This window comes from Nanorana parkeri, unplaced genomic scaffold, assembly GCF_000935625.1.
Source record: "Nanorana parkeri isolate BGI_ZX_2015 unplaced genomic scaffold, ASM93562v1 scaffold1566, whole genome shotgun sequence".
NCBI classification, from domain to species: domain Eukaryota; kingdom Metazoa; phylum Chordata; class Amphibia; order Anura; family Dicroglossidae; genus Nanorana; species Nanorana parkeri.
In genome coordinates, this window is record NW_017307834.1 from 196,908 (window position 1) to 211,809 (window position 14,902).

Here is a 14,902-nt window from a genome sequence, read left to right on the forward strand (position 1 = left end):
CATACGAGAGTTGGCGGTAAATAAAGCCGTCAGCAAGGGAATACCCGAAAGACTGTCATAAAAATAGGCGATTTTGACCACGTGATAAAAAAACAAACAAAAAACAGGAGGTTAGATAAGAGGATCCAAAGGTGCGGGCAGTTAAAGGAGAGCTATGAGGTGAGTGAAAATCACTCCTCCTCATAGTTCGGGTCGACGTGTGACAATGAAACTGTCAATAGATCGGGAAGTGAGCACCTCGGCTCAATAGAACACCTCGGCTCAATAGATCGGGAAGTGAGAGAACACATACCGTCGCTCGCTCACTTCTCAATCCTGTGCCTGCAGAGAGCCGTGACTGTCACTCACGGCTCCCTGCAGGGATTCCCACCTCCCCGTTCCGTACAGGCAGAAGAGTGTAATGCACTAAGTGCGTCGTTTCGGGGGTCACATAGGATCCACTTCATCAGGCAAAACAAGTAGTTTTGTGACCCCGAAGTGTATTGTGCTCTTCTGCATGTACGTCAATAAATAGACGTATTCTACTTATTGTCGGAGTGCCGGTGTCCATATCTATCGGCATTATTGTGACGGTGGCCATCAGTCCACTACTGAGCACCCATGCTACTTTGATGGACGAGCGGTCAGGAGTGCAATGGGTACATGGAGTGTGCTTTTTGATTGGCCGGGAAGCTGGCTTCATGCTCCCCCAACACCTGAGGAGGGAGCCGGCTTCCCGGCCAATCAGGGAGCCGGGCACCGCGCCATTACACGCCGCCCGGCTTCCTGTTTGGCCTGGAAAGCTGGCTCCATGCTTTCTCGTCACCTAGTGACGAGGAAGCATGGGGACGGTTTCCGAATCAGGAAGCCAGGTGGCGAGTCTTTACATGCCGCCTGGCTTCCTTACTGGGACTTCCGGTATCGGTACTTGGTATCGGTGAGTACCGGGAAAAAAAATATCGGTACTCGATACCGAAAAATCGGTATTGGTGCATCCCTAATTAACACCAACCTCTACACCAATAACACAGGAACCGAGTTATGGAAACATTTCAGGCACAAGTATTGAAGACATTTTTTTACTGTCGCAAGGAGACAAAAGAATGTAAAGTCCTGTAGTCTTCTTTAAAGGAGAACTATGGGGTTAGGGCTTTTCCCCATAGTTCTGCTAAGGGTCACGGGAGGACACAAACTAGCGTCCTCCCATCACCCAAAGCTCAGTATATAGGGAGCTACAGCTTGTGGTATATAGCGTCCGCCGCAGCCGGGATGGATCCCGACATTACTGTCGAGATCCACCCAGCTGCGTGATTGACAGCTGGCTCTGCCTATCTAGAGGCAGAGCCAGCTGTGCCCGCCCCCTCCCCCGTCCGTTCCGCCAGTCAGCGCTGGAGGATCGGACAGGTGGGGGAATTCCTGCAGGGAGCCGTGAGTGACAGTCACGGCTCTCTGCAGGGACAGGATCGAGAGGTGAGCGAACGCCGGTATGTGTTCGCTCACCTCCCGATCTACTGAGCTGACCTGTGACAGTCTCATTGTCATAGGTCGGCTAGAACTATGAGGGTGAGTGAAAATCACTCCCCTCATAGTTCTCCTTTAAGAGACATCAAACGCCTACCCTGGACTGACTGCTTGAGAGGGGGAAAGGTTCAACGAATGCGTCCTACTTGTAAATAGCATGTATAGTATATGTTTTAAATATAAAAAAATCTTGTGGCAAAAAAATAATTTGTATGTGTTTTCTATTCAACACAATTTGTTTACACTGTACGGTGTGTGTGGCTCCTTCTTGGGCAGGACTCAGCAAAATCAATGGCGCCAGACCTACACAGTTCTCTTCTATATGGTCTGGGTAATGCAATTTCCTTTTTCCAAAACCTTTTTGTTTACTTTACAACAGCAGGATGATCCGGCAGCGAGGAGGGCTGTGTCCCGTGCAGTGTTGCCCATTCCAGAAATCTATGCAGAACAGCCAATCAACATCCACTTCCCGAATACAACGCCGGCACAAAGTACACAAATCCACAATGACAAAATGGACCGGTGTGCCAGAACTTTATCGGAATTATCAGGACATATGGGATGTGCAAAGCCTTATCCTTGGTAGCAGGCCTCACTTGGACTGCCCCCTGCTCCAATCAGTCATACCAGGCAGTCGCTTTATATACATTTTAAAGTGACACTGAAGTCAGGAGCTAAACCTTAAAAATAGATACAAGTATCTTAGCTAATAACAAAAATGTATATTATTTGCAGGGCCGGATTTACTTTCCTGGCTTCCCCAAGGCCAGGTTCCTCAATGTGCCCCCCATGGAAAATGGCAACCAGATGGGAGGGGTGGCAGGGTTAGTTTTATTTATTTATTTTTTTAACTTTTTTTAATTATTTATTTTATATTTTCCTTTTTTTATATTTTTTATACCTGCCGCCTGGCTTCCTGATTGTTGAGGAAGCAAGCTCCCTGCTGCTTCCCAGGCAACCAGGATTGAGCCGGCTTTCCGGCCAAAAAGGAAGCTGGGAGGCGGGTCATTCCCCGCTGCCTGGCTTCCTGATTGGCCAGGAAGCCAGATCTGTTCCCTCGCGGCACTACTAGTCAGAGGAAATCTCCCATCTGACCGGAAGTCTGGTTTCGAGGAAGTGGAGGGAGGGAGCAGTGCTACCCGCCCCGGCCCAGTAATAATATGAGTTGTTTCCCCCTCCTATCGAATCTGCCACTGGCCCTGCCCGCGGCACATGCCGCCCCTAGCTTCAGCACTGCCCCAAACCACCCCTGTGCCCCCCCCCCTTCCCCAACACTGAGCCACTATTACCTGGCTTCTCCCCACTTTTTCTATGTCCCGCAGCCTGCTCAGTCCGGGGAGTGACAAGATGCCCCGCCTCCTGCAGAGCCCGCACTGTACTGAGAGCCGCGCATTCCTTGTGACAGCCGCTGCTTGAGTCGGTGAGAGGCAGCCCCGGAGCCTCCGTGCAGCTTCAATGACGGCCCAGCCTGCACGGCATCAGAGGGGCCCCCGGGGACCACCAAAATTATCTCGTGGACCACCGGTTGGCGACCGGTGATATAGACAATAATATTAAACAAAACTCTTCATGCAATAATAAATATTTAGAGATGAAATATCATGAATTAAACCCCCCGTCAGTCATAAATCTTACTTGGATGCGTCTTCTTCTTCGTGGTCTTCTTCCTTTTCTGGTTGGTCATTCTCCACGGTCTCACTTTTACTGTGTTCGTCCATCCAATCAGAGACCTGCTTTAGTGCACATTCCACTGTAGATACCATATTCTGGACAGCTTCCAGCTCCTCTGGAGATGGGTATATAGTGGAGTGTTTTGCCATGACATGGCGGTCATCGTTCGCAAACGACCGGATGGATCTCTGTAACAAAAGAAGACAACAAGACAAGAAGCTGAAACCAAAACAACCATGGACCAATCAGTAACATTTGGTCATGGGTCAGTGTACATGCGATGACCTCTGAATTTGCCTAGGAGCTTCTTTGGGGCGTATTTGCCGCGCGTATCCATTGGGATACAGCCAGGTAGCCCTCGGAAACGCGCATTTGTCGTGCGTTGTTTTTACCGCGAATCGCGGTACAAACGCGCATATTCGATGTGCCTAGGTGTGAACCCAGCCTCAGGAGAGTCGGACAAGGTTTGCAAGTGTATCCTTCCCCCGCTCAACTCGGTCTCCAGCCAGGTACATGACAGAGTGACCTGTATTTTTACTGCTCCGATCAGCATGGGATCTGTGCACGGACCCCCCTGCTGATCGGAAGGGTCTTACAGGTAAAACAAATCACACTTTTCTTGTATTTATATATTTTGTATTTATAGCATCTGTTAAGAGAAGCTGAGTTTTTAAATTGAGCGTTCAAGCGCCGGGACCCCACCGCGCCACTCACCGGATGCTGACAGCGATGAATAATGTGCAGTTTGATCGAGAAGGATTAGCATGCTCATAAAGAGATTTTCCAACAGGTAATAACTTCTCAATGTGCTACTTTGTGAAAGAAAAACCTTCATGTGTGAGAAAAAAACATCTCTGACAGCCGAAGTAGCTTGTTTTCACCCCCCAAGGGAATAAGCAGTCTGTCTATTTACTGCATATGATATTAGAATTGGGCGGGGGGGATGGGGGGGACTTTGGGTATTGTGTAACAAAACACGTTCAATAATTTATTACACTAAAGATTTAAAGGAAACTATGGGGAAAAAAAACAAAGATAAACCGGGGGGGGGGGAATTTATCAAAACTGGAGCAGAAGAACCTACAGCAGTTGCATAAGGCAACCAATCAGCTTCTCTCTTCAGTCTGTACAGTTAAGATTTGAAAATGAAAGAGAGAAGCTGATTGGTTGCTGTGCACAGCTGCTCCAGATTTTGATAAATACCCATCGCTGTAAATTATGCAGTTTATTACTTTTTCTGATGCCCCCCCTTGTTAGGATCCTGCCAATGGATCTGTTACTCTTCCACTTCCTGCTTGCAGTCATCCAAGAACTGAACCTCATTGAAACTTTTAAACTCCGGAGTTAAATCTTAAAAATACATTTCATGTCCCTGAACTATTAACAACAATGTATCTTATTTGTGTATCACTCGGCTGTAGATCCTCCAATCATCTCTGAATTGGTGCCGACACTGTCCTTCCTTCTGGAGCGGTGGCTACTTTTGTTCCCCATGGTCCCTGTGTGTGTTGTAAAGTAGTCACCGCTCCAAGCTCCGCCCCCGGGATGGACTGCAATCTCAATACAAATTAGTACACTAAATCTAACATTGTCGATCATCACAGGAGCGAACTTGGAGCGGGGGCTACTTTACAGCACACATTGGTGCCGACACTGTCCTTCCTTCTAGGGGGTGTCTACTTGGTTCCTAATGGTCCCTATGTGTGTTGTAAAGTAGCCACCGCTCTACATTCGCTCTTGTGATGGACTACAATCTCTAGTTTACTAATTTGTATTGAGACTATAGTCCATTCCGGGGGGGAGCTTGGAGCGGTGGCTACTTTACAACACACACAGGGACCATGGGGAACAGACATAGCCCCCCCTCCAGAAGGAAGGACAGTGTCGGCACCAATTCAGAGATGATTGAAGGATCCAATTCATTATTTATTAAATATTGTTATTTTTTACTTTACTTTCAGATGCTTCGGGGAAATATTGGGGGTCTAAACAGACCCCTGATATTTCCATTCTAAAGAAAAAGAGATTGAGGACACAGAGTCCCTCAGAGACACACGCAGAGCCCTCAGAGACACACGCAGAGCCCTCAGAGACACACGCAGAGCCCTCAGAGACACACGCAGAGCCCTCAGAGACACACGCAGAGCCCTCAATCTCTTTTTCTGTATCCCCTGTTATCAATGAACAGGAATCCTCTATACTGAGTGTTCCTGATCATTCATAACATGAGGACATGGTATGTTTACTATAACTACAACTATGAATGAACAGGAAGTGATGTAGATCACTTCCCATTCATTCATAATTGAGGATATAGTAACCATACTCTGTCCTCAATTAAGTACAAACACTCAGCGATCACTGATCACCGACTGCTTGTACCCGCTCTCCTTCCTGACACGCTGTCACAGGAGGCTGACCGAGCGGTTCGGCGAGGAGAGCTCAGCCTCCTGTTACAGCGCTGTCTCCGCCCCCACACCGCTCTGGCGGACTGTGATAGGCTGAGCGGTGTGGGAGGAGAGACGCCGCCCGCTCACAGCGCTCTCCTCCCGCAGCGCTCGGTCGTCGCAGTTTCTCTCTTCCCCGCTGGGACACAGAGCAGCGCCCAGCGGGGAGGAAAGAAAGCAGGGATGCGCCGATGTATTGGCAGGAAAATTGAACTTTCAGCATTTAGCCAAAAGTGCCATTTTCGGCGGCCAATATATCGGTGCATCTCTAATTATTACATTTCTTATATACAATAAGAGTTTCTTTATTTGACGACGTCATTCGGAGAAGTAGTCCGGGTATTTGTATTCTCATCTTCTCGCTTTGAGCAGTAGGTATTGGTATTACCATTCCACAAAACCAGGTCAGCTATTGAAATATTCCTTTTTTTCCAGCTTGTGCTGTAAAGCAAGCGATGTAAAGAAGAAAATAAATCACATCCAGGGGGTCCCCTCCGAAGACATCCGAGAAGTTCTTTACAAAGCGATGTTTCCTCTCTGCAGAACAAAATGATGCCGAGGCTTTATGTGGAAGCGGATAAAGAGACGACACTACAGGAAGTCTCCGCATGGTGAACCTATTACAGGCTGCAGATAATCTGATGCAAGAGAATAGGACGGCAATAGACCCAGACGGCATTCTCAACAAGTTATTTGTGCGACTGAAATTCAATAGCTGAGGCCTTAGAAAGATCAGAGAAGGGCAATAATGTCCATTGAATATCACTTGAAAATATTGAAGGAATTGAGTTTTCAATCTACTTTAAATCCTATAATGGACCAGAGCGGCTCCCGATTATGTGTTCAACAAGCTGAAGAGTTCATTGAGAAAATCGTCAGATAGCAGTGTGCCTCTGATGAAAACTGCAAATTGTTTGATACAGTTACAGTATTAAAAATAATTCCAAACTAAATATTGTAAATGTATACAGTGTGTGTGTGTGTGTACACATACATACGTACAAACACGAAACATATCCGCCGAAAATTGCACTTTTGGCTAAATGCCATTTATGTGGCGATACGTCGGCGCATCCCTGATTTCTTTCCTCCCGGCTGGGCGCTGCTCTGTGTCCCAGCGGGGGGGGAGAGAAAGTGACAGCCGGCCGAGCGCTGCGGGAGGAGAGCGCTGTGAGCGGCCGGCGTCTCTCCTCCCACAGCGCTCAGCCGCCTGTTACAGTCCGGCAGAGCGGTGCGGGGCGGAGACAGGCCGCGCTGTCACAGGAGGCTGAGCTCTCCTCCCCGCACCGTTCGCTCAGCCTCCTGTGACAGCGTGTCAGGATGGAGAGCGGGTACAAGCAGTCAGTGATCGCTGAGTGTTTGTAGATAATTGAGGACATGATTAGAACTTGACCCGCCTGAGCTTCATAAACTGTTTTGCTATTCAGTCTTCAGTGGGCTGAACCACATTACTCCCTTGGTAGCTTTGGGACTCTCAGCTTGTCTATGGGTTCCATTTCCCAACAATGAGAATCACTTTAATTATCTCCACGCAACTCTCACACAAGTTATATACGGCTACATTGTCTGGAAGTGCAGATCTACTCCTCATGGCTCTGGCTTCAGTCACTGCAACTTAGTGATATGGTAATCACATCTATAGACTCATTGTATGTTGTTCTCTTTTGCCCATATCATTTTCTATGGAACAATATTGTTTCCATTCTACGTTTTACTGTTACTATCCTGAAGTCTAGCTAAGAAAAGACAACCTTTTTCCGGGTATCTATGGTGGAAGACTAAAGAAAATGCATTTCTATATTGCATTTCCATCAGTTCCATCTCACTCCTAATAACCAGATCCCTCTAGAAATGTGTAAACTTACTTATTGAAGATGCCCATAGTATGCACTTCCTCCATGCACTGTATGCACTTCCTCCATGCACTGACACCATTTTGCTCAGCCCTGTGACTATGCATTTCCTTTCACAGAGCCGGCCTTCTAAACTACAACTCAACATCTGAACAATGTAACTTTATCATTGCTTACTGGAAGCAATGCATGATGGTAGGGATGCACCGATACTGGTATTCGTATTTAGTACTCTTACTCGTCCAAATGCTCCGATACCTTCCCCGACACCGGAGCATCCGGTCAGAGGGAGATTTCTTGTGCCGCAAGGGAACATGGAGGCAGCTTCCTGGCCAATCAGGAAGCTGGCTGGTGGGTAATGGCTCGATGCTGTTTGGCCGGCTCCATCCTGTTGGCCGGGAAGCCGGCTTGCCAGCAAGTCAGCATGGAGGCGGCCAAATAGCATTGAGCTGGCTTCCCGGCCCATCAGGAAGACGGGCAATGACCCGCCTCTCGACTTTCTAATTGGCCAGGAAGCCGGCTTCCCAGCCAACCAGCTGGAACGGGCTTCCCGGGCAATCAAGAATCCGGACGGCGGGTAATGACATGCCGCCTTGCTTCCTGATGGGCCGGGAAGCCGACTCCATGCTGTTTGGCTGGGAAGCCAGCTTCCTGACCAATAAGCACTGAGCCGGCCAAACAGCGTAGAGCTGGATTCCCAGGCAATCAAGAAGCCGGACGGCGGGTAATGCCACACCGCCCGGCTTCTTGATTATGCAGGGAGCCGGCTCCCTGCTAGCGGAAGTACCGCTATCGGCGAGTACTGAAACACAGGTATCGGTGCATCCCTATATGATGGGATATGTAGTCTTTACAGATGTAGATTGCATCACATCAAGCAGCAGGGGAAGAGACGCAAAGCACACTGGGAATACAGGAAGTTGGTAAAAGTGACGGAGTGACTGCCGCCGCAGTTACTACATAAAAGGGATTCTGTTAAGCGTTGATTGCATTATCAGAGACATCTCCAGTATGTATTCCTATGAGAGTGCCGATGTTATACCAGGAGAGGATGTGCCTGGACTTTACAACTCCTTTAATACAAAAGACGGGTATTCTCACAGGCTGGGGGCATGCACAGGGCTGCCGGGAGACTTAAGCGCCATAGCAATTTGTTTTTGTTAATTTAGATATTAAACCAAAATGTAATTCGCTCAAGCAACCGCTATTGAAAAGCTGACAGACTGCTTGAGGAGGGATTGGAGTCATCGTGGGTGACTAACTCGCGGAATGTTCAATGAGCCTTTACTTGAATTAATAATTAATGATAAAATGGATTTGGCCCGTTACTCATCAGTTTCTACTCATCTCCCAGCATTCTAACTTTTGATTGTCAGGATGATGCCATCCCCCGTTATTGAGGCAACTCACTTTGCCTAAACGTCTTTGTGTATTGACTGGGGGCCACTCGGCGTGCCTCCGAGGAATTTATTAATAACGGATATTTGGATACATACGGCTAACTCCACTCCTTCCGTATGGACTCAGGTTTTGTTTATTTTCGGGGTGCACCGAAATGGAAATTTCAAAACCAAAACGAAACTAAAAAATTTAAAAAAAAATGTCCGGCCGAAACCGAAAATGTTTTTCATTTTAATATTTTATTTATTTTTTATAAACTTTTAATTTTTTTAAATATTTTTTTTTAAATTAAATAATTTTTATTTTTTACTTTACTTTTAGGGGCTTCGGGGAAATATTAGGGGTCTAAACAGATCCCCTGATATTTCCCTTTTAAAATAGAAAAAAAAGATTGAGGACACAAAGTCCTCCTAGACACAGAGCCCTCAATCTCTTTTTCTGTATCCCCTGTTATCAATGATCAGGAATCCTCTATACTGAGTGTTCCTGTTCATTCATAACATGAGGACAGAGTGTGTTTACTATAACTACAATCATGAATGAACAGGAAGTGATGTAGATGTGATGTAGATTACTTCCCATTCATTCATAATTGAGGATATAGTAAACATACCATGTCCTCAATTATCTAAAAACATTCAGCGATCACTGATCCCTGACTGCTTGTTCCCGCTCTCCTCTCTGACACGCTGTCACAGGAGGCTGAGCGAGCGGAGCGGGAGGAGAGCTCAGCCTCCTGTGACCGTCGCGGGCTGTCTCCGCCCCCACACCGCTCTGCCGGACTGTGACAGGAGGCTGAGCGATGCAAGGAGGAGACACACTGGCCGCTCACAGCGCTTTCCTCCCGGAGCGCTCGACAGGCTGTCAGAGTTTCTCTCCTCCCCGCTGGGACACAGAGCAGCGGAAAGAAAGCAGGGATGCCCCGATGTATCGGCAGGAAAATTGCATTTTCAGCATTTAGCCCAAAGTGCCATTTTCGGCCGATATATAATTACATAGTATTTGGGGTTGAATAAAGACATACGTCCATCAAGTCCAACCCATATAGGTCCACGCATCATCTCATGCTTAGGGGTACTGGTATCCCTGGATATTACGGTCCCTCAGGAAATTGTCCAAACGTTTCTTGAACAAATCTACACTCTTGGCTGAAATCACTGCCGATGGCAGAGAGTTCCAGACCTTAACCGCTCTTACTGTAAAGAACCCCCTTCGCCCATTGTGCTGGAGCGAAGGGGGTTCGGCGGCCGATATATCGGTGCATCCCTAGTTTTGTTTATTAGGGTTATTCATATAGCGTCAACAATGTATGCAGTGCGTTACATACTGCACATTCACATCAGTCCCTGCCCTCAAGGACATGCATGCATAGAGGGGCCGATTTAGAAAAGGAGCCAATTAACCTTCCAGCATGTCTTTGCAGTGTGGGAGGAAACCTACGCAAGCACCGGGAGAACATGCAAACCGGGGACCCCCAGTGCTGCAGAACAGAAATGCTAACCCCTAAATCACTGTGCTGCACAACTCCACAGCATTAGCTAATTGGGTGGATAATAAATGTTTCCTAACATTTCATAAAGAAACAGGTTTTTTTCTTCAAAATTTAGGGCACTTTTTTGTTTATATATTAAAAAAAAAAACCAAAAATAACCCAAATTCATGTCAGTACAGCGTTGCATGACGGAATAAATGTCAAAGTACCGCAGCGCTGAACACAGAAGAACGGCCGGGACAGGAAGGGGGTGTAACACCGCGGTCAGCGCGTGGTTAAGGTTCGTTTTACCTTCCACATTAAAGGGTGAATATCTATCCCCTTTTTTCCCCCCCAAATAAAATTTTAAAAGTAGATCTAAACCCCGACTGGATGACGTTTATTTTGGCTGTGATAATGATATTTATATTCAGAGAACATCTAAATGTCTAAATGTTCAAAAAGCCATCAACTGCAGGCCTTGAAGTTGGCTTACTACGGCAACAATAACATCGGTAGGGTACCAGCCTTGCTGTACGAGCGCACACAGACTATGCGAAGGATAGAGACTTGCTGAGTCGCATGATGAACAATGAAGGTCATGACAAGAACAACACAGAATTCTGAAACCCATCTCTGCGCAGGCGGCCTGCGGTATCCATTTGTAAAAGTCACCTTGAGTTTCAGAACTGCTTACTGGCGAGGGGCTGATCAGAGAACGCTCATCTTAAAATCTCCTTTAGCTCTATTCAATAATTCATGCAGTTCGGCCTCAGAATACTCCACCCTGCGGCGCTCGGCTCCATACATAAAATAATATAATCAGGAGGTGATATCGCTTGCCTTGGACATACGTTGGGTGTCCGGGAGAGTCGGTTCTAAGATGAATTTATGTAGCACCTATAGCTGGTGGGACGAATTTACATAGTTGCCTAGTATTTGAGGTTGAAAAAAGACGCAAGTCCAACCCATTGTGTGCCTTTTATACACTGAGTGGCCGGATTATTATATACACCGAGTGGCCGGATTATTATATACACCAAAGCTCAGACAATAACCCCCTCCCTATCTTCTGCTCCTCACTGCTGGTCCATCACCAATCAACAGAACGTGGTGGATCAGGCATAACAGAGCTTCTCAGTATTCTGGACTCCCTGTCAGGCTTTGGTGGGCACATAGACCCAACAGGCCGGCACCGTGAGCTTTATTACATGTTTAAGTAGAACTACAGGGCCAACTTCTCCCCATTGTAACACAATCAACTGAATCTTGATGGCAAGACAAGTATTCCCTTATTTCCCCAAGGTTGTATACGCATTAGCAGTATCTATTAGTGTTCTGTGAAAGCTCCAATTGTCTGCAGCAAATGAAGTTCCTGAAGCACACAGGACAGTGTCACCTCGTATGAAGTAACAGCGTCACCTCGTATGAAGTAACAGCGTCACCTCGTATGAAGTAACAGCGTCACCTCGTATGTAGTAACAGCGTCACCTTGTATGAAGTAACAGCGTCACCTCGTATGAAGTAACAGCGTCACCTTGTATGAAGTAACAGTGTCACCTCGTATGTAGTAACAGCGTCACCTCGTATGATGTAACAGCGTCACCTCGTATGTAGTAACAGTGTCACCTCGTATGAAGTAACAGCGTCACCTTGTATGAAGTAACAGTGTCACCTCGTATGTAGTAACAGCGTCACCTCGTATGTAGTAACAGCGTCACCTCGTATAAAGTAACAGTGTCACCTCGTATGTAGTAACAGCGTCACCTCGTATGAAGTAACAGCGTCACCTTGTATGAAGTAACAGTGTCACCTCGTATGAAGTAACAGCGTCACCTCGTATGAAGTAACAGTGTCACCTCGTATGTAGTAACAGCGTCACCTCGTATGAAGTAACAGCGTCACCTCGTATGAAGTAACAGTGTCACCTCGTATGTAGTAACAGCGTCACCTCGTATGAAGTAACAGCGTCACCTTGTATGAAGTAACAGTGTCACCTCGTATGTAGTAACAGCGTCACCTCGTATGAAGTAACAGCGTCACCTCGTATGAAGTAACAGTGTCACCTCGTATGTAGTAACAGCGTCACCTCGTATGATGTAACAGCGTCACCTTGTATAAAGTAACAGCGTCACCTCGTATAAAGTAACAGCGTCACCTCGTATAAAGTAACAGCGTCACCTCGTATGTAGTAACAGCGTCACCTCGTATGAAGTAACAGCGTCACCTTGTATGAAGTAACAGCGTCACCTTGTATGAAGTAACAGCGTCACCTTGTATAAAGTAACAGCGTCACCTTGTATGAAGTAACAGCGTCACCTTGTATGAAGTAACAGCGTCACCTTGTATGAAGTAACAGTGCCGTGTTATTTTTGAAAGATCCTTCTGTCTACACTAGAAAACAAAGTGGTCATGTACCATGCTTATGAATGGGTTTCAGTGTTGCCTGTCCAATTCCCTCCTCTGTGTCGGTATCCACAGGAAAGCTTGTGCGCAGTGCGGCCTCCACATACGTTTCCAGGTCCTCACAAGCATCAGATGTTCATTCAGCCAGTTTAACAAGTCGACAGCATCGCATTTAACCCTGCGGAGACAGCAAATAAGCAAATATTCAACAAAATGATGCCAAAATCTTATTCAGAAGTACATTGTTATTGTGCGTTACATAACGTAGCATTCCACGAACGCTTTATTTCACTTTTGCTGCAATTTTTGATTTTTTTAAAAAAGCCAAACTTTTTTATTATTGTAAGACTTTTCTCATACCAGGAGCCGAGTAGGATGCCGGCCAGAGCATCTCCAGGATGTAAGCCAACGTATACTGAAACTGCTAAATTCAGTCTGGGAATCCAAGCTTCAAAGACCTCTGGTAGTGACGTGGTTAAAGTTAATGAGAGCTGAAAACTGTTCCACGAATGACCAATTACTTAAATGAAATTCACTCCACATCTAGTTGATGTTTTATCACTTCTAAGAGAGCTAGAAGAAAGAAAACAGATAATGCCATAGACAATGCCTCCATACAAGGTCCTTGTGTTGTTTGCTGTAAGAAGAGAACCAATATTTTATGTCTCCGAATCACTGGCAGAGATACAAGTTATGCCCATTAGGAATGTATATACACACACACACACACACACACACACACTGGTGATGAGTAACAGATCTGCAACCCATGGACATATTCATCAAGTGTCTTGCATCTTCCCGTGTAGGGCAACAAAGGATGATGGTACGGTAAAAAAAAAAAAATTACGACAACACACCGACATACAAGTCTGGCAATGTATTTCCAGTCCCTAACGCACAAGAAGACAAGGGCAGCATTTGACCGCCAAGTGCATTTAATTATGTCCGAGCTTCCCCATTTAGATCAAAGATATTAGATAACCGGAAGATCACACACAGCTACTAACCCTTACCCATATCCCATAATGACAGAGGCACCATTAGAAATGTTTAGTAATGACAATCTACACACACATACTTCTAAGTCAGGGGCGCCCACAATTTTTTGTGTTAAGATCTACTTTTCAAATGGCGAGCTACATGAGATCTACCAACGAAAATAAACCTCCCTCGCTCTCTCTCCTGGCTGTCTCTCCTCTCTCTCTCTCCTGGCTGTCATTCCTCGCTCTCTCTCCTGGCTGTCATTCCTCGCTCTCTCTCCTGGCTGTCATTCCTCGCTCTCTCTCCTGGCTGTCTCTCCTCTCTCTCCTGGCTGTCATTCCTCGCTCTCTCTCCTGGCTGTCTCTCCTCTCTCTGGCTGCCTCTCCTTCCTCATCCTCCTGGCTGTCATTCATCGCTCTCTCTCTGGCTGTCTCTCCCCTCTCTCTCCTGGCTGTCATTCCTCGCTCTCTCTCCTGGCTGTCTCTCCTCCCTCTCCCTCTCTCCTGGCTGTCTCTCCTCGCTCTCTCTCTCCTGGCTGTCTCTCCTCGCTGTCTCTACTGGCTGTCTCGCCTCTCTCTCTAGGCTGTCTCTCCTCTCTCTCCTGGCTGTCTCTCCTCTCTCTCCTCCCTCCTCTCTCTCCTGGCTGTCTCTCCTCTCTCCCCTGGCTGTCTCTCCTCCCTCCTCTCTCTCCTGGCTGTCTCTCCCCTGGCTGTCTCTCCTCTCTCCCCTGGCTGTCTCTCCTCCCTCTCCTGGCTGTCTCTCCTCCCTCTCCTGGCTGTCTCTCCTCCCTCCTCTCTCTCCTGGCTGTCTCCTCTCTCCCCTGGCTGTCTCTCCTCCCTCTCCTGGCTGTCTCTCCTCCCTCCTGGCTGTCACTCCTCTCTCTCCCCTGGCTGTCACTCCTCGTTTTCGCTCCTCGCTGTCTCTCGTTTTCTCTCCTGGCTGTCTCTCCTCTCTCTCTAGGCTGTCTCTCCTGGCTGTCTCTCTAGGCTGTCTCTCCTGGCTCACCTTGCTGTATTTTGCAAACAGTGCATTGCAACAGGCTGTGTAAACTCCAAAATGATTGTCAGTCATTTTGGTGTCACCCCTCCAATGTTGTCACCCGGGTGCGGGTCGCACCCCTCGCACAGCCCTTGTGACGCCACTGTGTAAACTAATATTCTTTGATGTGC

At 47.1% G+C, this 14,902-nt stretch overlaps 1 protein-coding gene across 1 annotated transcript in view; it reads right to left on the reverse strand.

The window, feature by feature from the left end:
• STRBP (spermatid perinuclear RNA binding protein) overlaps nt 1-12,928 on the reverse strand; it is an 81,150-nt gene extending 68,222 nt beyond the window's left edge. The window contains exons 1-2 of the mRNA XM_018570649.1: nt 12,762-12,928; nt 3,136-3,359 (exon numbers count right to left, since the gene is read on the reverse strand). Coding sequence (XP_018426151.1) covers nt 3,136-3,359; nt 12,762-12,764 — 227 coding nt within the window. The 5' untranslated portion in view covers nt 12,765-12,928. The remainder of the gene's footprint in view (nt 1-3,135; nt 3,360-12,761) is intronic.
• Nucleotides 12,929-14,902: the final 1,974 nt, after the last annotated feature.